At 30.3% G+C, this 22,949-nt stretch overlaps 1 protein-coding gene across 5 annotated transcripts in view; it reads left to right on the forward strand.

Moving 5' to 3' along the window:
* The window catches only part of CACNA2D1 (calcium voltage-gated channel auxiliary subunit alpha2delta 1), a 656,564-nt gene that overhangs the window by 574,172 nt on the left and 59,443 nt on the right, over positions 1-22,949 (forward strand). For 4 of the 5 annotated variants that reach the window (XM_031938658.1, XM_031938660.1, XM_031938659.1 and 1 more), the window contains exons 13-18: positions 502-580; positions 2,184-2,233; positions 5,168-5,257; positions 11,922-11,999; positions 13,232-13,306; positions 15,549-15,623. In XM_031938658.1, coding sequence (XP_031794518.1) covers positions 502-580; positions 2,184-2,233; positions 5,168-5,257; positions 11,922-11,999; positions 13,232-13,306; positions 15,549-15,623 — 447 coding nt within the window. Of the gene's footprint in view, positions 1-501; positions 581-2,183; positions 2,234-5,167; positions 5,258-11,921; positions 12,000-13,231; positions 13,307-15,548; positions 15,624-19,407; positions 20,255-22,949 lie in introns of those variants that run through there. The other variant, XM_031938661.1, reaches the window with a different exon arrangement.

The following is a 22,949-nucleotide window of genomic DNA, read 5'->3' on the forward strand; positions in this document are numbered from 1 at the left end:
AGTAACAACCAGGAGGCCAATGTCACTGAATTACAGCCTAAGTCCAAGAGAGGTTTGTCTAAAAAGAAAGGATCCAAAAGGAATATGTTTTGAAGGGTTTGAAAATACATACAAAATATTTTGTACTTCATCCTAGAGAAAATAATGTCATAAGTATATGTACTTCTATTAACATATTCTGTCACAATAAGTTGCATTTTTTACATATTTGTTTACTTTGAGGAGATCTCAAAGAGCTGGTAAATTGGATTGGATGAAAAAAAATTCCATCCTAGTTCTTATTTAATAGACCAGAAGCTGAAGGGATTGGGATTTAAACATTTGTATTTTTCACCAAATATTTAACAGTGTTCTTGGAATATTATTAGTTCATGTTCACGTTTAGAAAAGAATAATATAGAAATGCCTTCTAGAACTCCTCTTTTTTATGTTTCGGTTTTTTTTTTTTAGTCATGTTAATAGTCTCTCAAACTTGTTTTGTGTTTGTTTTAATACATTTAGGTACGTGTATTCACATTTTCAGTTGGTCAGCATAATTATGACAGAGGACCAATACAGTGGATGGCCTGTGAAAACAAAGGTAACTACTCTATTTTTCTGAGTATATATGGTGTACAAATATATAATAAAACTAATTATATGGGACCCTCAGAGGGCATCTAGTATAGGAACTTCACTTGGAGAGAGAAGGAAACTGAAGCCCAGAAATATTTTTGAAATCCAGTTTTACACAGGAATTTACCACCATAGGTAGGATTTGTACCCCTGACTCTGTAAGCAGAGGTTTCTAATTTTATTTGTTCTACTTGCCTGAAGAAGCTGAAGGACAGGCCTCTTCTAACATTAAAGTGTTTAAGTAATTAAAGGAAATGATAAATTTTAGCTAGAGTTTAATGAAAATTAAAATATCATATTTCTCCAATTAAATTTAATGACCTTCCCTCTCCCCCCCCCAAAAAAAAACCCAAAACATCTACAGACATTTAAATATCTATAGCTCATTAAATTAAGAACTCTTTTCTCTTCTAGAGTCAATGTTATTTTCATTATACCACACTGCCTCATAATGTACTTCATAAGAGGGTACCTTCTACAGTGGTACAATGGAAGGTTTGCTGGGTTCTATGTACTCTAATTTTGGAACAAATTTATATTATGTATACCTTGAACAATTATTGAGATACATTTAACACTAAGTGTATGTCCTTTAAGACATCAAAAGAATGTCTTTAGACATTCCTTTAAGAAATCAAAAATTAGATCAGGGATACAATAATAGCAGTTGAAGCAAACATTGGGATAATTGAACCCCAAATCCTTCTCTTCTACTTAAAATATCAGCATGATTTTCATTTTTAAATGCATTTTCTTAATTAAAACATAGTCTAAATTAAAAATACGAAATTACCATGCAATACCAAAGAATTCTTAAGAAATGTGAATTGAACTGAAATGAGAATATTAAACCAGTAAAAAATATATTTTTTAAAATTTTATTAATAGCATAAGATGAGTTAAAAATTTGATTAGTCCTTCAACTAGAAGAAATTTTAATATTGTTACTTTATATTTTTTCCATTAAAGTTATAATTTTTTTCTTGAAATTTTTGCTTTATCCATTTAAATAAAAGTTAAATCTAAGATGTATGTAAATACACGATATTACCCTGTGCTACAGTGATAACTGAATAGTAAATTTACTGATAAGTAAAACTATGATTTAAACTGTCTTGGAAGCTTCAGGGTGACCCTTCTATGGCGGAATATATCAGAAGGATTTGAACCCATGTTTTCCAGAAAAATGTGATTAGTCTTAATTTTTGATTTAATCCTTAATGAGTAATGTAAAGATATATTTACTATTCAGGTTGACATTTAAATATCAATCGATGATTTTGTTTCTTCTCTGGCAGCACTTACTTGGATTAATATTAGTATCCTACTGCTTTATACCCATGTATGAAAATTCATTTTATTTCTCTTTAAAAGCAATTAAGAGGTCTGTCATAATGTCCATTATTTGCATTTTACCACCATTTTCTTTTAATGATAGTTCATTGCTTTTTAAAAAATAGAGTTTTAGTGATCTAATTTGTATTCCACAAACCAGAAATTTGCCTATAAATATAAGAAATGTATTACCTTAATTTTGGGTAATGAGTTATATCTTTTGTTTATTTCAGGTTACTATTATGAAATTCCTTCCATTGGAGCTATAAGGATTAATACACAGGTAGGACTGTAACCTCAAACTGATTTACAGAAGATGTTAATTTTATATAAAACTTTAAAAAACATCAAAGGAAGAAAACAAATTAGAAAATGATGTTTACCATGATATAGAAAAATACACTTAAAGTTATGAGTATTTTTAAATTTATGTGATCATTATTTTTTGTTTCAATATTTACTACATATATCAAAACCCAAGCACAACAATGCAAATGTCTTTTTATCTTCATAATAGATGGCTACAATAGAAAATAAATACAATGGAATTTTACTAAAATTTCAGCTCTACAATCTTAATCGGTTTTTTTTGTAAAGACATGTATTATAACTTTGAATGATATGAAATTATATATGTATATATAAAATACACATGTATATGATACATGTATGTATACACATGTATGTGTACACAGGTGTGTTCGTGTATGTTAATGTTTATACACAAAAGTATTAATGTTTCTTGTTCAATCACACATAATACATAGATGCCAAGTTTGAGATACAATTGAATCAAGGTCTTCCTCACACCAACACACTTTGCCATGTTTTGCTGACATAGAATTTTAGACACAGAAGAGGCCTCATTTGTGATCTAGTCCAAGCCATATCTAAAAGGAATCCTTACAATGATATACATGATACTTGACAATTAATCATGTAGCCTTTTTTGAAAACTTCCTATGGGGCAAAACTCATTCCATAACAAGAAAGATCATTAAAATTTTGAAGAGAATTATTCTCTTTCTTCCTCTGATAATACTATCATTTTCCCTTTGCAGCATATAATACAGCAACTCTAACCTACTCTAGAGTCACTATAAGAATATCTCGAGTAGCTGCTCTTTCAAAATTTCCTTCTTATATATCACAGACTTCTCACAATAGTCCCTTAAATGTCTCATGGAAACAGGACATGTAATAGTGGAGAGTGTCTCTCATATTCCAACTACTGGCTTCAAGTTCTGTCATAGAGGATTTTTTGTTCTAAAGAATAGGTTCTTTTTGGTAGAGAAGACAAAGCATGTATGGTTTCATTATTTTCTGTGATATTAATATGAAACACATACATATGTATACACATATATATGAGCATCTAAATACAAACACAAATATATAGGAGTGTATTTTATGCATATGTGGCATCTTTGTATATACATTCACACATATATATGTGTATATATATACACCCATATATAGGAAATGCACATGGATGTATATGAAACATACACACACACACATATATATGTGTGTGTAGCCACCAAACCAAAAGAACAGCTAGATATTATTTTTTAATTTAAGCTTTATATATTGTTTACTTATATTTATATAAGCATCTAGTTGGCAGAATGGAAAGAATGTTAGACTTGGAATAATACTAGAGCTGGGTGACACTGAATAAATCATTTAACCTCTCTCAACTTTGGTTTTCTTATATTAAAAGCGGGAGGATATAATAACATATTATAGGGTTGTTGTAAGGATCAACTGAAATAACATTAATGTAAAGCACTTGGCAAACCTTGAATTCCTATATAAATGTTACCTGTTGTTCAAACTACTGTGTAATTAAATAGGTTTCAACTGTGGCTGTTATTCATTAGAATAGAGTAGACCAAGTATAGAAATTGAAAAAAAAATGAGGTCAATGTCTTCTGTGTCTAAATTAGTAAGGGAAAAAAAAGTTTTTTTGAAGTATTTTTGAAATCAAATCATTATCTCTGGGATTCATTTGTATTACATATAAAAGGAGATGATTAGAATGGTTTAGGAGTTTTTAATCTGGGGCCTGTGTACTTGGTTCTTTATATAATTAACTGCAAGCAATTGATTAATTTGTCATCTTTTTACTTTCTTTTTTTACCTTTAAGAACATTATTCTAGGCTTCACCAATTTTCCAAAAGGATCTATGACAAAAAAAAAAATAAATAAACATTAGGAATTCCTGGATTAGATAAATTGTAGTATCCATTCCAGTTCCAAATTTGTTTAATTCTATTGTCTTCATTAGGTCAAATTTAACTCCAACCATCAATATAATAAAAATACATTCACAATCAATTTGGTAGCAAAATGGTCAAAAGATAATTCAAGACATGGTAAACACCTACAGATTTGCAGTAAGAAGCTTTCCAAAGGAAGATTATGGGTGAGAGTTCAATTAGGTTTAAAAAAAAAAAAAGGCAAACAAACCAAAACCTCACATTTGTATAACAAAACCCTGACATCAATTTGTTTACTTATAACATAAGATGGAAGACTAGAGTGTAATTTAAGTGATTATATGTTATTTTTGAAAAAAAAAATTGACTGCTCATATAGCTGTTGCCTAAAAAAATCATAATCAACATTATTATAGAATGAGAGTCCACATTTTAAAAATAACATGCAATTTGTTTAAAATGTAAACAATGAATACATTCAGTGCTGAAATAAAACAGCAACTGTATTTCAGTCTACTGTGGAGATCTGACACAGGATTTCATTTATTTGTTTATATGTTTAAATGCAATTTTGAATTTCAGCCCATTTTTGATATGAAAGAAAACTTGGGCTTGCTTTATTTATTTATTTTAAGATCAGCACTCCACCATGTAACCATGGTTTTCAATAGTTCCTTTTAGAAGACAAATAAAAATTAAAAAAAACAATCAAAACTATCTTCTTTTTATGCCTGAATAGCCTGATTGATTGTTCCAGGATGAGAAATAGGATGGGATATGCCACATAAATAGAACAAGCCACATGTTATTGACTCAAAGCATGATAGAATAGAAATATCACTTTATATAGTCCATGGTAGGAATCTTCATGAAGATGGTAATTCCCCATTATTTCATCTAATTTGATTTTATATCAATTTTCCTTCATTTTGATATATTTATACTTTTTTTGTTATCATTTGTCAAGTGACTGACTTTTATATCATTTGAATAGGAATATTTGGATGTGCTGGGAAGACCAATGGTTTTGGCAGGCGAGAAAGCCAAGCAAGTCCAGTGGACCAATGTATACTTGGATGCATTGGTAAGATTTTTCAGTTGTTTATGCAAAAATAGATGTCATAATTCTGGCATACTAATGATTCATACCTACTTCTCTGTTGCCATTCCTCTCTCTCCATCACTTCCTCATAAATATGACTTGTAGAACATGCTGTTATATCTTTGGTTTGTAATTCTCAATGTACAGAAGTTTTTTCCATTGTTTTCAATTAAATTATATCAGAATTCTCAAGTTAATTATAACTATGGGGAAATATAACTATTTTATCTGAATTAGGAATTTTCATATTCACATTTAGTATATGTTACTAAAACACTATTGACAAATATTAACATGAAATAATTTTATCTTTCAAATATTTGCACGGATTTAATAACTATTAAGCACAAATATGTTGAAAGCATGGGGCTTTATTTACAAAGATGAAATAAGACCAAGACTCTGAACTTTTAGTTTGTAATAAAACACAGGACAATAAAAAATGACTACAAATTTCTTAAGTTTAATGGAATATATTAGCAGTAGAATAGAAATAGGAAATACTATACAATTATAAAGAATTATAGGAAAGGTATGAAGTTCTATGTAATTTTAAAGACTAAAGAGTTCATTACTACTTAGTATATAAATATTTAAAACATACTTGTTTATTAATTAAGCCCAAATGGACATGCAAGGTAAAAAATCTGTATAATGATTACATCTATTGTTGAAAATTGTTATCTAATTCATTCTTAGAATGAGTAATATGGTGGTATATAGTGGTATAGTATATCTTTAGATGAAGACTGATGATGTATACCTGTATATAACCATTCAGCAGTTCTTTTCCTTCTCAGCCTAGAGTACCTTCCCTTTTTACACTTACTCTACCTCACAAAAGTGCCACATTTACAAAATACTGCCAATCCTGTCCTAATAACAAAGTTTAGCAATGAACAAGCCCCATTTACTATATTCCTATTTATTTTCAATAAGAATAGTCTTTCCTTTATTGTCAGTTTTATACAATTCTGTATACCCTAATGTTTTCAAATCCTTGACTACTGTAATTTTGATATATCTAACTCCTACTTTTTTTAAAATTTGCCATCATCTGAAGCAACATGGTTCATTTTTGCAAAGATCTAATTATCAGAAAATTTTTCTTAATGTTGAATTGAAATTGGCTTTTTTCACTTCAACAGTTTTGAATTTCCTAGTTTTTATTTCCAAGGCCAAGCAGAACAAATCTGCCTCTTCAAAAATGGCAGTCTTTCAAATATCTAAATATCCAAATATAGTTATTTTGGCCTCTCTAGGTAATCTCTTGCCCAGACTCAAACATCTGTAGTTTTTTTTTCAATTGATCCTTATGACAGTGCTTCTACCCTCTTCATCATCAAGTCAGCTCTTGAGATAAGCTTCTTCTTGGCAAAGTTCATGTTAAAATAACATGGTAGAAATGGTATCCATTTTACATAAACTGGAAAGATTTTCAATAAAAGGGCCAGGGAAGCCATCCAATTGGACTGGAGGACTAAGGCTTGAACTGGGCTTTTGCTTCCTTGTCATTTGGGAAAAGTTTTATATATGGGTAAGCTGGGATCCTGGCAGTTTGAGTGGTATTCCTGTTGCTGTGTAGCATGTCTTTCTGCTCCATTTTTGCTGCCATGGTAATATGGTGAAGAAAGATATAGCAACATGCATTTTTTCTTAGCAATTTTAAGGTTTCTGTTTTAATATTTTGTTTTGAGTAAAAGAGATCTGGCCTTATGAAGATGTGGCTGTGTGATCCTGGTTAAATCACTTAATGTCCCCGCACTTTAGGCAAATCCTGAACTATATAAGTTGCAGCATTGTTAAGAGTTTTCTTACCAGGAAATAGCAATAAAACCACAACTCCAATTCCTACCATATCATCGTAATTAAAAGTTTATGATCCACATATGTTTAATTATGTTTGAATTCATCACTGAGATAGCATGAATTGGTCCTGGTTCAAAATAAATCTCATTGCCAGAACTAAAACATATAGACCTACATATAAGCTCTGTATGAGTTTTGGCAATATTTGTATGTAAGAAATATAATAATAATAAGAAATAAAATCTACATTACCCTATAAGATTTATAATGCACTTTACATGTTAATGTTATTCTTGTTTTATACATGAGGAAAGTAGTTTGTGTGGACTGATACAGCTAGCAAGTGTTTGAAGCAAGATATGATCTCATGCCTTCCTGAGTTCAAATCTGGCATTCAGTCTACCATGCTATCTAGTTTACTTTCTGTGTACCCTATAGTGTAAAGAAAGAATTAAGGCCTCAGAATTGTACCTTGGAGAATGCCTATAATTAAAAACAAATCTAGTAAAGGAAACTGTAGGATTCCTAAAGGAATCTCATCCATCCTTTATTTCTAGATACTGTAATTATGTTAATATAGTCTAATTTCTCATTTAGTTCACATTCTTTTTCCTCATCCTGTGGACTCATATGAAAGTCAGTCTATGAGAACCCTTAATTTTGGTATTTCTTTTTTTTCTTTGTGAGTTATGTCAAAATAACTGTCTTTTCTCATACTTATGTAAGTTGCTGGTTTTTTTAAATCTAAATACATTACTCAATGTGTATTTTAGTTTCATCTTCAAAGTTTTATTCTATTATTCTAGTCAGGTGAAATTTTCTAATATCTCCATTCATCCGCCACATATTTCTCTCAAATCTCCATCGTTTCCAAATTAAGGAAGCAAGCTGTATGATTACATAAAAATAACAAATAAAAATATTTTAATATATACATACTGCTTCAGATCTGTGATTTTATCAGTATTTGGGCCTTCCAGTGTTGTTCTTACCTTTGCTGATATGGAATGGGAATTCATCTATAATTTATAATTTTGAACATTTACCTTGGAAATTACAAAGTTAAGCTAAGCATCTTAACCACATTCATATGGTTAATGTGTCAGAGGCAAGACTTAAATCCAGGTCTTCCTAAAACTAGGGCCAAATATCTATTATTCCAGACTGTCTTATTTAATGCTTATTTATACTTTTAAACTTAGACATGCTTTTTTGCTAGTTTAAAAAAAAAACAGGTATTACATGTGGTGATTGATTATGATGATGCAGCCTTAATTTGATTAAATCACTTTTGAAATTAGATTACCTAAGAGTCAGGGAAAGAGTTTTAGTAATTCCTGGAAGCTCCCATTACCTATAGGATCATTTATTACTAACATGAACTGCCTTACAATGGCTGTGCTAACTTACATTAAGGCCTATGCCAGGGATTGCAAAAGTTAATGAAATTACTAAAACTACATAATTTATTTTCCTGGGTTAAATGTTAATTATTCTTTACAAAACACTAAAGTTATGATACTATTATCCTTATTGGTAATTCTTCTTAGTGCTTAGGGACCTTATCAAAATTAGCATGAATGTCCTGGAAATAAAATGCTGATTCAATAACCTTTCCCCCAGTTAGTTGCCCTTATTTTGCTGAATATGATACAGAACAAGAAGAGCAAGATACTCTTCTCTTCTGGCTATTTATCCGTTGGTTTTTGTAAAATAAACAGATACAGGAAGTTGGACAAAAAATAAGCACTATTAGCTGCAGTCATGTCTTCTGATATAGATAAAGCGAGGCTTGCTTACCTCAATCCATGCTAAAAATACTGCTGAACCTTCATCTCAACCTCCCATAGTTCACATGATTAACAAAAGTTGTGCTATGGTCATAGTGTTTCAATTTCTGTAAGACTATCATGGGACACTGTGTGACTTAGAAAAGCAATTATTGTGCCCTGCTGTATTTCCTATGGCCAAAAGTTCATTGACCAGAATGTCTGGTTTTCTGTTGAAGTTCCAACTGATAGTCTAAGTGACGTTAAAACAAAGTTCATGTGGTCTCTAAGTATGTCCTTTCAACCTGGAAAAAAAAAGTTCATTTTAATGAAGCCAAAACACTGCATGCTGGGTGGATTGAATTTTTTTATTCAGCAGACCCTGAAGAATATCCATAAACTGTCTTATAAAATCCTAGGACACAATTATAGAGATATCACAGATTTTTACACTTCATTTAACAAACATTTCTTAAGTGATTAATCTATGTTGAAGGATACTAAATGCTATGAGACATACATAAAAGAATAAGAGACTGTTCCTAACCTCAAGAAGTTTACTATCAAACAGGGTACATAAGGAAGGCATTAAACAGCTATGGGGTTACACAGGAGATGTGTATGTTTTTATGTGCTGAATGAAAACAAAAATAATTATACTAGCAAAGTTAAATTGGATGAGTGGCATAAGAAAAAGTATAAGAAATATTACAGAAATTCAGGAGGAAGAGATCAGTACTAGCTTTTGGGATAGGTGAAAGGTAATCAAGAAAAGAGCCACTAAAGAATATGCTATATGACCTAGCCTTTGTGAGATGGGATTGATATGGTTTGGGGAGAGACTATGAGGATGGATATTCTAATGAACATTTATAACTAAAGGCAGAGTCAAAAAAGGATCCTCCCAAAACTAACAAAGACAATTCAATCTGGCTAGACCCCAATATAGGTAAGCTAAAAATGAAAAATAAGGTCACAAGGTTAGGTTGGGGAAGATCAAAAAGAGTTTTACGGTAATATGTTCCTGTGGCCCAGCAATGGAGAACATGGACAAAGGTTAACACAGGAAGGGCAGGTATAGATGGATTGTGGTTTGTGTTATCATAGAAAGTGTGGGCATTCATGAGATCACTGACTGAATGAGGAAATTTAGTAAAGAGTTGAATTTTATTCACTTACCCAATACAGAGCTATTAAAGTGTTTTGGAGAAAGGAAATAACATTATCAGGTCTCTACCTGATATTCATAACCAAGTCATAGGTAGACTAGAAAGTTGAAACCATTTAGATTTACAGTGAATTTCTATGTGAGCACTTCAAAAATATAATGAAAATTCAGAAGAAAATTTTAGTTAAAAGGCCAAAATTCAAATATAACTATATGTGTTTGTAATTTATCTTTCACAATTAGGAAAATTGAATATACATTCTAAACCCTATTGGAGGGAGCTCATGGAAAGGAGGGTCTTTACTTGAATCATTTTATTTAAAAATTTTCACATGCAATCACTAATTTATAGGTATTTTTTTTATTTATGAAAGGCAACACTATAGGGGAGACAACAGAGGGTCATGGGGTAGTAGAAAGAAAGGGGAATTTGGAACAAAGTAAAGAAATTGTTTCTCCATGTTACAGCTCTCCCCAAACCTCTCTTCTTTCCACAATTCTCATTCCTACCAGCTTGAATTGATTTTAGGTTCAGTTACATGTGTAGATTTAAACCATAGTAAACTAAGGAAATTGATTTTAGAGAACAGATTGGTTGTGGTCCTTTCAAAGAAACTTTGAGGTTATATATTATTATGTGTTACCAGTTGTAGTCCCTAGCCATAATCTCTGCATTTGGAATGAATAATTGATTCATGCCAGCTACTTGTTACCTGTGTGACCAAAAGCAAGGCTCATTACTGTTCTACATCTCAGTTTCCAATCAATTATAAAAGAAGGCAGGCGTAGAACAGATGATCATGGAGCACTCTCCAAGTTCTAAATATACTTTAAGACCTATAATCCTAAAATAAAAAGTATCTTCACTAGTAAATTTATATTCTTAGAATAAATTATTTTAATAGTGTTATTTTGAAAATACCACTTTCAAATTGGTATTTTGTCAAACATGGTTTGGGTAAGAGATCAATAGTATCACAAATTTATTGTTCCTTTTTGGTACATCCATTTTCAGGTGGCTAACCCATGGATGTTATGTAATAATTCATACCCAATCATTTTAAATTTCATATTAATTGCCTTTTATATACTGATTCAGAATGCATTATTGTTTGCTGAAATTTCTGGAAATTTACTACTGTTTGGTTTTAAATGAAAAGAAGTTTATTGTTCTATGCTCCCTTTTCTACGTTACCATCAAATGCATAATTTTACTCTTGAGACTCAAGACATTTCTTGAAAGATAGGACTAAATATAACATGAGAAAGCTCAAGGGTCAGAAGTATGATAATCTATATTAATAAGGAATTATTACTGTAATCTTCTAAGTTGGCTTAAGATCATAAGTCCAGAGTATGAAAGAGAGAGTAGAATTAAATTAAATTAGGTGAAGACAGGTCAAGATTTTAATAGAATGAAAAATGAAAATTGTAGAGTTGTTGATTGCGGGTGGCCCTGCTATCAGATGAATTGTTGTTATGTCAGTGAAAGTATGAGGTGAGTTGCTGAAACATTTATAGGTTGGTGATCATTTCTGTGGCTTGATAAAAGCTCTTTGTGATGCTCTTATAGTATTAGTTAATATTGCATGTTTAACAACTGTCTAAAATTTCTTGATTTCTTCCCATAAAATGTTAAAATTGCAATGGGACTTTCTCAGAACATAGGATTACAATGCATTTTCCAAAATTTGATAAATAGTTTTTATTTTCACTCTTTATAAACTAAGAATAAAATACCAGGTCAGAAGAATCAAAGGCTAATGCATTTTTATTATACTGAATTTGAGTATAGTTCTTTAATGTATAATTCCAACCTCTTACTTACTCACCATACTACAATTTAACATATTTTTATTTTCTTTCTTTTTCTTTTTTTTTTTTTTTTTTTTTTTTTAAGGAATTGGGTCTTGTCATTACTGGAACACTTCCTGTCTTCAACTTAACAGGCCAAGAGGAAAATAAAGGCAACATTAAGGTTTAAAATTAATTAATTATTATTATTATTATTTAATGATAATAACTGATGAAAGTGTGAACTGAAGTTCTCTATGGTTAAGATACTTGATTAAGGAAATACCCACATTATAACCATTTTCTGAATACTGAAAAAAAGACTAAAAGTCATTTGTCTGCAAAATGGAAAATTGGCATTATCTGCATATTATTCTAAAAGTCACTCTCTTATGTTGCTATAACTAAATGCAAACAATAAGAGCCAGATTTCAGATTTGGGGGAAAATCTTGGCATGACAAATATTTTGACAGTCGTATATGTGAGTTTGCAAAAGGAATCCAAGATGCATCCATGACCACAGATCATAGCAAACACATGCTATATGTAGCCTAAACTAATACCAGATAAAATAATTTAATATTTTTTTAAAAAATCATTTATTTGTAATTCTAAAAAGTCAGTTTAATTAGCAAATCATATGAGTTTAGAGTTTCAACAACAATTTTTGTAACCTTATAGATTGTCAAGGATCTGACCATGTTAAAATACAAACTGAGTGTATGATCTCCAACAGGCCACTTAACCATTTTCAGGTTCTGCCTTTGACACATACTAACCTTGTAATACAGAGCTAGGCATTTAATCCTTGGTATTCCTATTAACTTTCTCTTAAAAATAGAAGTTGTAGAATATGTGCTGACCTGCATTGGTAGAGGGGCTTTCTTCACTTAGGAGTTCCTTATACCAATGAGATAAGTCTAAGTCTCTCTCAATAGCTGTCTGAATATTTTTAGTCTACAAAAAAGACTTTTTATAATTTTATTTTAGGAAACTATATCCCACCATTTTATAATCATGTCAGAGAGATATTAATCATCTGATTAATGATAATAATATTAATTATCAAAAAGATTTGCATTTTTCTGTGATGGTAAAAAGAATGTGGTAGCTGATCATAGTCACTAAAACTAAAATAAGCCTTGTGTAATATAATTATGATAACAGAATATTCTTCCACATGTCAGATGCTATGTAACTTATGAAAAAGAGTTTTATGATAGTAAACCATGTATACCCATATAATGAAATTAGCTTTAAAAAAATTATAAACTGCTACTAAAAAGACTCATTATATATACATGTCCAGCTTTCCCTATGAAAACCTTTGTAATTTAGTTGAAATATCTAATACTTTTTTAAAAATTAAGTTAAACAAAAATTAAACAAATTAAATTTCTGAAATTTTCTACTAGAACCAATTGATTCTTGGTGTAATGGGAGTTGATGTGTCTTTAGAAGATATCAAAAGACTTACACCACGATTTACGGTAAGTTGCAGTTTCTCCTTTTGGCTAGGTTTATCATGATGCAATTCAGCACAATACATTTATGTCCTATATTCAAACCTAATTTATAATCATTCAGGGCTTTTGAATTGACATATATGCTTATTATTTGCAAAGGTCAATTGCTAAATACTATGAGTTATAATAACAATAAGAACAGTGGATAGAGTGTTAGACCTGGAGTCTGGAATTCCAGACTCATCTTCCTAAGTTCAAATTCAGCCTCAATCATTTACTGACTGTATGACACATATGTAAGTCACATAACCCTGTTTGCCTCAGTTCCTCATCTGTAAAATGAGCCGGAGAAAGAAATGGCAAAGCATTCCTGTATTTTTGCCAAGAAAACCCCAAATGAATTCACAAAGAATCAAATACAATTGAAATGACAACAACATAATTGATAAGCCCTTTGTTTATAAAAATATAAATGTGTGAAATATACAAAACACTATGAGAATTAAAGGAAAAGAAAAAGTATTCTGCATAGAAGGATCAAAAATGGTTTCATTCATCATTTGAGTTGAACTTTAAAGGGCAGTTTAGATTTCAATGAGCAAATATGGAATTCCCAGGATATTCTACCTGAAAAAAATTAATAGAAGCAAGTGATGGAAGTAGGAAAGAGTCAATCATCTGGTTTGAAGCTAAAAGTTTAGAAAAGTAAATACATTGGTTGTTGATGTTAGAAGTTTGGGCTAAAATCAGGCAATGGGAGAGGTAAAATCAGGTAATGTACTACTGTGCATTAGGAATACTCACCTAACAGATTGATAAGAATATGTAAGCATTAAAACCACCCAAAACTATAACTATCTGTCTTACAGGTACTGCATTTTCCTTTCAGTTCAAGAGATTAAAATATGTCAATTTTAAAAGATTTTTATAGAGGATATTGGATACTTAAAAAAACAGAACTAGATGATTTTTTTGATCCTATCTGTATCCTAGATTGGATATTCAGAAGAAAGGTTAGGTCCTGAAATTTAAGATGTAGTCAGTCTTCGCAAAGATGTGATAAATGAATCTTTGGGAATAGATAAGATCAACAAAGAGGGAAGTAGGGAGAAATGTGACTACTAACCAAAGAAGTCTGAGAACAGACTTGGGGGAGGGGAGGAATGCTTTTATTTAAGGAATGGGAAAAGAATTAGAGCCAGAAGTTGAGTAAAGTAGAAGGATTCAAGAAAATACAGTAAAATAAAGCCAAAAGGAGAAACAGTTTCAAGAAATAGGATTTTCACAACCAGAAATGCTATAAGAACAGTCAAGGAAGATGAGGAATGAGAAAAGGGCATTTGCTTGGAAAAATTGATAACCTTCTAGACAGCAGTTTCAGTATAGAAGAGAATAATGGAATGAAGGACAAAGGGGTTCTTTCATTTAATATGTCAGGATGGAGGAAAATCAAAGAAAAATTGTAAGTTTTGAGAGGCTGAGAATACTTCTGGCAGATAGTCTGACTTTTCTCATTAATCATTAAGGTTATCTTCTAAGACTGATGTAAGACACTTGGAATATACAGACTTGAAGAGATTGACAATATTTGGGAAAGCAAGTGTGGAGATTTAAGGGAACAGAAAATTTGCTAAGGAGCAACAGAATTTAAACAGCATTAGGGCTGTAATAAATTGTATTAATACTGGAAAAATGTCTATGGATACCCGATACCACCTTCATATCCAGAGAAACTATGCAGAAATCTATATATCTCTTTTTTGCTAATTAATTTGACTCATTTCCAAAGAAATTCCCTGTACTGTAGGCATTTATCAGAAAGCACTAAGAACAAAACATAAACCAAAACTGCAAAGACATTTTATATCAAGGGATTAAAACTAGCATACTTAATAATAATATATTTCTTGCATTCCATTCTTGGTCTCTGAAATATTTTAGATCAGATATCAATATTTCAATATAATTGGTTTCATTCATAATCCTAAATATTTTATTCCATATATTTAAAAATTTTAAGCTTTATTAGATTATCAAAAGTGGCCTATGACATAAAAAGTTAAGCATTTCTGGCTCTTTGTTTCACCCTTAAAACTACCAAGAATAAAACAGTATTGCTTCTTGATAAATAAGGAAGATACTTAAGAGTTGCCATTCACTATGGCATAAACACTTATGTATCTACTAAATTATCTTAAAAGGAATGACTTAGATTTTCAAATATCTTTCATTGAAGTATTGCATTTACATAATTTTCTTTTTTCAGCTTTGTCCAAATGGTTACTATTTTGCAATCGATCCTAATGGCTATGTGTTGCTACATCCTAATCTTCAGCCAAAGGTATGAAAACATTATTTGTTCAGAAATTAAATAATTGTCCTAGAATAATCACTAAGTCTAATATCACATCTATATATTTATCATATTGACCTAAATATAAGTTAAAACAAATAACAACAAAAAGCACAACTTATGTTAGTTGGCTTCATTTCACAATTAAGGAAAACTATCTTGCTAAATATAGATGTCCCAAAAGTATTAGTGTAGTTTTAAGTTTTAATAACTTCAGAAGTATAAATGTTCCAAACTTAGAGAATGCAGCATTTGAAAGGTGATTTGCACTCTCAAAATATTAATAGGATTCTTATAAAAAATCAATTCAACTACTGTCTTGTGTTCTGTCACACTAATCAGTTTTTAATTTTGTAAAAATTTTCATCAAGCAGTGCTCAAGAACTAAAAGGACAGCATTTATTGGATAATATTAAAGCTAACATTACAAATTAGATTTTGATAGATATATGGGGAAAAAAAATGTCTAGCCAGACCAGGTGAATGAGGTGGCCAAGCAAAAGTCCCCGTTACCATTCCACCATAGTAGGAAAGTGTCTTCCAAAAACTGTTAAACATACAATGCACAAAGACAGGGTGGCTATTCTTCTTAAAATTGAAATAGAAAATTTATTCAAAATTCATAAAACTAAACAACCAATTTAAATAACAAATTCCGATAATATTTTTGTTCATTTGTATTATTAATATTTCTGAGTTTATTAAAGCTCAAATCTGAATCAAGATTTTCGGAGTACCCTACATAATATGAAAGAAAATTCTATATTTTCATTTTCCTTACAATTGGTAAACACCTCATCTTTTATGCCTATTAATTCTGATTCTCTTTCAAATTCCTTTGGCTTATCTCAGTCTCTGAGTAGGACTCTATAATCAGAAAATAACATATTATAGAAACAAAGTAACAACTTCATAAATATTAATAATGTTTTTCCTTGGTTTCTTCAATACTTCCCATACTCTATTATTCAGAGAATTGTTCAATCCATCTCCTGATTTTTTTTTTGTCACTGTCTTCTCAGGCATCCTTAAAATAGAAGTAGAATTCAATTATTAAAACTATTAGGGCAAGATGGAAGAGTGACTAAAGTTTATGATTCAGAACAATTGCTTCTCAAAGTAGATAGTCTCAGAAAGGGAATTAATTGAACATAGCACATTTACTAAACCTTAGTTCTTCTATTCCAAATCTTTTTATTTATTTTTATAGCAAACAAAACTTCTGATATATTTAGAATTTTCTTACTAGTTGACATTTTAGACTTTATTTTTCTAGCCAAAATCTTCCATGTGAATTCAACATTTTATCCCCCCATTTGCATTTATATTCATCCTTTAAGTGTCCTTCTTTTGGCTTATTTTTAATTTATGTTATTAGAATTATTATAGTATATATTAGTAGTGTAATAGTTTGGAATAACATGATGCAGCATTTAACCATTGCATGATATCACTTTACAATTTTAAATGAAATATAAACTTTCCTTTCAAGATAGTTTTAGAAAGTAATTTTGCATCATTTTCTGTAGGGCACCGATAGAATATAAGCACAGGAAATTATGAACTCAGAACAGATGCTAATTCCTGCTAGACTCCTGCTCTCAATCCTCTCTAACCGCCAAAATAGGGTACCATGTAACCTCTGACTTTTTCAACAGTTTCTAAGAGAAATACAGGAGTGTATCATTTCAAAAAGAAAAAGAGCATTTTACTTTTTAGAGGCAAAGAGTAAAAATAGGCTTTTGCAGAAAAATGTTCCATGTAGAAAATACTTGTCTATATTTGTTTCCCTTAATAGCATAGGAGTCTAAATTTATAATTGCTAGTTCACTAGTAGATGAAATTTATCCTGGTATCCAGCAGCAAGCTATTTATTTCCTTCACCTAGGTCATGAACCATGGGGCATGGAGAAGAAATGTTCTTTTACTAACCTAAAAAGTTAGGGGAACAAGCTACTTAGAAATAAAGTTTTCACTCAGAAAGTTTTTAATTCAATACTGCTCAGGAGACACTACTTGACAGACTTGGAATGAGAGCATACTTCCAGATGTCAAAGTTGTGTTAGATAATGGCTGGCATTGTAGGAAAGGCCCAGCATGATACCAGTCTGTAGAGTTGCTCCTGAACCATCTATGGGCCATGACTTTCCATGCCCTCCCTGCCAGAGAAGTAAGGCAAGGCCCGTACGGATAGATAAAGTAGAAAAATTCTTGTATTCAAATGAATCTTTTTAAATTCTCAAAAGATAATGTTGTTAACCAGGCAGTCAGCAAACCTTCAACTCAGTGGTACATAAGCATATTCTTCAAATTTTTAATAATTATTATCAATTAGGTTGGAATAGTAAGGATATTGGACCAATGGGTAGAAAACTGGCCTTAAAGTCAGGAAGATCTGACTTTAGATCTTACTTCTGACCCACTCACCGTATGTGACCCTGGGAAAGTCCTATAAATTTTCAGTGCTCTAGGCAAATCTCTAAGACTGAAAATTGCAGAGGAGCTGAATTGCATTGTTATAGGAAGTTTCCTTATTTGGGAGTTCCCTGTACCACTGAAAGGAAAGATCTATTATAACATTTTTTTAAATAATGATTATTAACAAATAATTTCTATTTGTAAGTATGTTGTAATGCAAAAATACCTCATTTAAAACTGAATTGGATTATGATTATTTTTATGGTAAAGGTGACTAGCTTTATGATTATTTTAGCAGTTTATAATATTTGCTAAAGCAACAAATTGTGCCAAATAAACACAAAAAAATCTTTTGCTAATGTATTGATTTAATTTGTATTGATAAATTGCATTGAATTGTAACCTAGACTATATTTTTATTCATAGTACCAACAAGGTGGCACAGTTCTTACATGATTCATTACTTGCAGGTTATCGCTCATCTTATTACTATAAACATTCCTTTCAACACGGCAGCTCAAATCCCATTCATACCTTTCCATCAAATATAGAAATCTCAAACAACCTAGTGAAAGGTTTTTAGCATGTTGGTATCATCTGCATTGGGACTTATAGGAAAAAATGAGCAAAAATTCATTTTAATCTGTTTACTTATTATAAAAATGTTAATATTTAATGTTCTTGTCACAAATTGTATAACTTAGTTTTTTGCATATGTGATTTGATAGTAGTCTGTAACTAGTCACTGTTTATCAAGATTAAGTGTCAAATACTCATTTCAAACTAAAATGATTTAAGACAAATTAAATTTAGAAATGAGTTTATGGGGGTGGGGGGGAAGTATCTAAAAATTCCAGATTCCTTCAGGTCTTGACAAAATGAAGATTGAAATACCAAAATCAAAATGTTACTAAAGCCCTTGCCTTGGGTGTGCATTAGGTTAATCACTCTATTTATCTGATGGTACCAAAAAAAAATTTAAAAATCCAAGCAGTTGTCCTAATTAATGAAATCATTTAAATATCACCACCTTTCTGTTTCAGTAGTGATATATATATATATATATGTTTGCAAATTTTTAGTTTGTATTATGCTTGTACAATGACATTTCGTTTATTTCACTTATTTAAATTAGCATAATATATCCTGTATTTTTCATATCCTTATAAAATAAGAAGCCATTTTTCTTACTATTTTTGAAGCAGTATTTCAGGGCACTATATTTAGATAATTTTAAATAAAAAGGTACTATGAAGACACAGGTACATAGTACTGTTCTGAATGTGTTCTTTTCTCCTAAAGATGTTTCTAAAATAACCATTAAGTATGCTTTTAAATTTTTTATTATTAACAGGTCAGATTTTATGGTTGCCATTTTGTTGGTGCATGCTAAACAGATTGATACAAGAAACTTCTTAAACCTATGGCATAGTGTAAGACATCTAAATAGACCATTTCAATTTAATCAAATCTAATATTAATCCTAGATAGATAATATCATATCATCCAACATACTAATCCAACTAATCTGAACCTTTCTCAGAAATTCATCAACAGAAATAAAGCAAAATAAAGTCAATATATAACTTACAAGGTGTGGTTGTGTTATATTTTAAAGGATGTTTAGTTTTGTGTTCTTTCTGTTTTCTTCCTGAAAAGATGTAATCTGAATTTTAAAAATAATCAAAAATGTGAATTATCACACTTTTTATCTTTTGCATTTTGGCCACCAACATCTCAAGAGTTTCTTTAATTACAATGATTTCATTAATCTTTGGATCCAATCTAGTAGTATTATCTGGGTTTAATCACTTCTGTGAAGGAATTCAGGAATTAAATAAAATACATGAAACCAAGTTCTTATTTTCTCATTTAGATAATTTTAAATAAAAAGGTATTTTCTATGGAAGTATAATATTGTATCCTCTATTGGAAGAATAAATAAGAGTCCTGAATTTCCACTGATTTATAAAGGGAAAATTTTTAGAATCCTAAAATTTAAATTTTCATGGATCATGTAAACTCCAGCTATAAGTAATTTCATGTTTAATTTGAGAATTGTAGCCAGAAAAAAATATCTTTAAAAGAAACCACTATCTCCCAATATGCATGTATTTTGCCAATCAAAACATAAATCTGACAATTTTGTACAGAAAGAATTAAAATTCTGCATTTTTTTTCCTAGTAACATTTTCTCTCATCGACTGAGGACATTTTTTTTTTTTTTTTAAGTTTTCACTTGTCCAGCTTAAGCTTTCTTTGGTGGTTACAAATACTCACAAGTATACATAAGTTCCAAAGGAATTTCTCACTCTTAGGAAAATGTCATTAGGAGAACAAGTTAAATTTCATCAAGAGAATGCAAGACCTTCATTTGTTTAAGCATTAAATTATAAATTGCTACTTTTTGTTGCTTCAGCCTATTGGTGTAGGTATACCAACAGTTAATTTAAGAAAAAGAAGGCCCAATGTTCAGGTAACTGTGACTGAAGGTAGTTATTAGTGCTTTAAGCTATGCTAAACTGTAGCAAAATTAAGCTTTATTCACAAAAGCTTTCAAGTGTTGAATGAGAAAGCTGTTTTTTTTTTTTTTTGTTTGTTTATTTTTTTTAATATATGGCTTCCAAAGCATGGAATGTGCATCCTTTATTAAATTGAAGCAAAACTGTCATTAATGACAGTAATGGATGTGCATTGACTAATTGCTGCTAGTAAAGGTGATGCAATAATAATATTAATAAATTTATAGATTTTTTTCAAACATTATATATTATGATTATAATGTTTCATTAAGTTTTCCTTTCCAATATTGGTTAAATAGCTTTCAAAACAGAAGTCAATATAATGTGGGCAGTCTGAGTTTTACAAAACATTGGTTCTCAACAAAACTATATTCCATATTTCTAGAAGTTTAATGGGAAGAAATAAATTTAAGTATTTCTGCTCCATCAGCTGTGAAATATGTCCAACATAACTTCTGAAAATAACCAAAACTCCATAATACAACTGGGAATTTGTATACATTGAAATAGCAAAGAAATACTATATGCCTTTTGCCATCTTGTTTGTAGGACTCATTAGCAGAGTAAGGTTTTGATATTATGTATATTTAATTAGTTATCTTTGTATGTATATTTCATTAACTGTTAAGAGAAAAAAGAAACTGTTTAGACACATATATAAAAATATTTTTACCATTAAGGAGAGTATTATTTATATTGTACTAAGCCTCGTAAATGATTTTTGTAACTCCAATTTTTTTTAAAAAGCTAATTATAGAGAGAGAAGGAAAGTAAAGAAAAGGAAATGACAAGTTTAATATCATTATTAATACATTTTTTATGGAATTAGGAAAAGTAGTGAAAGTAATATAGGAGTGAGTTAGAACACTTACAGTTCAAAATGTGACTTTACTAAATGACTTTACACAATTTACTTAACCTCTCTGGGCAACACTTTCTTCACCTACAAATAAGAAAATTGAACTGGATCATCCTTAAAATCTCTTAGACCTCTAAATCTATGTTCCAAATGGCACTACGATTGAAAGCTAAGCATCTGCCTAGAGCAGGGTTTTTTGTGTTGTTTAATGGTGACGACTCAGTATAGGCTAGAGAGGTGATTTCAAAGGTATATGAGATATAGTGATTCCAATGCTATCAATTGTAGCTAGACCATTCATCCTCCATGTTCTTCAGTTTTGTCATTTATAAATGAAGTAGATGAACTATATTATCTCCAAGGCCCTTTTCATCTTTGTAATTCTATATGGCTTTTTTTTTTTTGCATAAGACTTTTATCTTTTGTGTTTCTTTTTTTTTTTTTTTAAACCAGTTTAAATCCCTTTTCTCTGTATTACATTGACATGAAATTATTTAATTCTAATCTTTTGGCATGTTTCAGTTTTTTGTTTTTTTTTTTTAATATTTGCTTGTGTTCTTTTGTGGTCATGGGAATTTTAGTGAATCTCCATTTCAGTGGTAAATTCAATTGCATGTAGAAAGTAGAATGTTTAAAAATAAATTGAGAGAATTTTTGTTCTTTCAGCAAAAATTCAAAATGGCAAACTAGCAACTACCTTTATTAAATATATACATTTACTATTTTATGGGGGAAAATAAATTTATGAGGAGTCATGTATATTTGTATTGCCACTAATTAATGCTAATCATAACATCAACTTTCATTTTAAATAGAAATATGCCATTCCATATAACTTTTTCTCCATAATAACCCTGAGAAATAGGGAAGTCACATTAATATTTTAATTTTATAGATGGGAAGTTTTTAAAAACTAAGAATCAGGGGTGAGCAATTCCAACTGTTTTCTAATGACAAGAGAAGAGACTAGAATCAGTGTCTTGGGGGCAGCTGGGTGGGCTGGTACATAAATCAAATCAGATACTACATCAAATATTTAGTAACTATATAAGAAATTGTTTAACTTCTCAACTTAAATTTCCTAATCTGTAAAAATGGGAATAAAACATTTTGTAAAAATGTGAGCTACTACTATTATTATATTTTCAAGGACATCCCGTTGTCTTTGACCTTTTCAGTCACAATTCTATTGTTGGGTCCAATAAATATGGTTTGCCAGATTGCCATTTTAAATGAATTTAATTCATTGACTTAAAGATTTGTGGTTTTTTTCTCTTTGTTTTCTTTCTTTCTCTTCTTTTTCTTTTTTTACCATTTCATTTTCTTCTATCTTTGTATGTTGGAATGGGACGTGAACATCATAATGACAATTCTTCCATGACAATGCCTCCATGCATGCTGTTTGGGTCTGGTCATGCTATGCATTATCCATTGCATGTAAGACAATGATTTTACTTCTGTTTACATTTTGCCATTTTGACTATTTTGGACGGAACATTAAAAAACCTTTATGCT

This window comes from Sarcophilus harrisii, chromosome 5 (assembly GCF_902635505.1).
Source record: "Sarcophilus harrisii chromosome 5, mSarHar1.11, whole genome shotgun sequence".
NCBI lineage: Eukaryota > Metazoa > Chordata > Mammalia > Dasyuromorphia > Dasyuridae > Sarcophilus > Sarcophilus harrisii.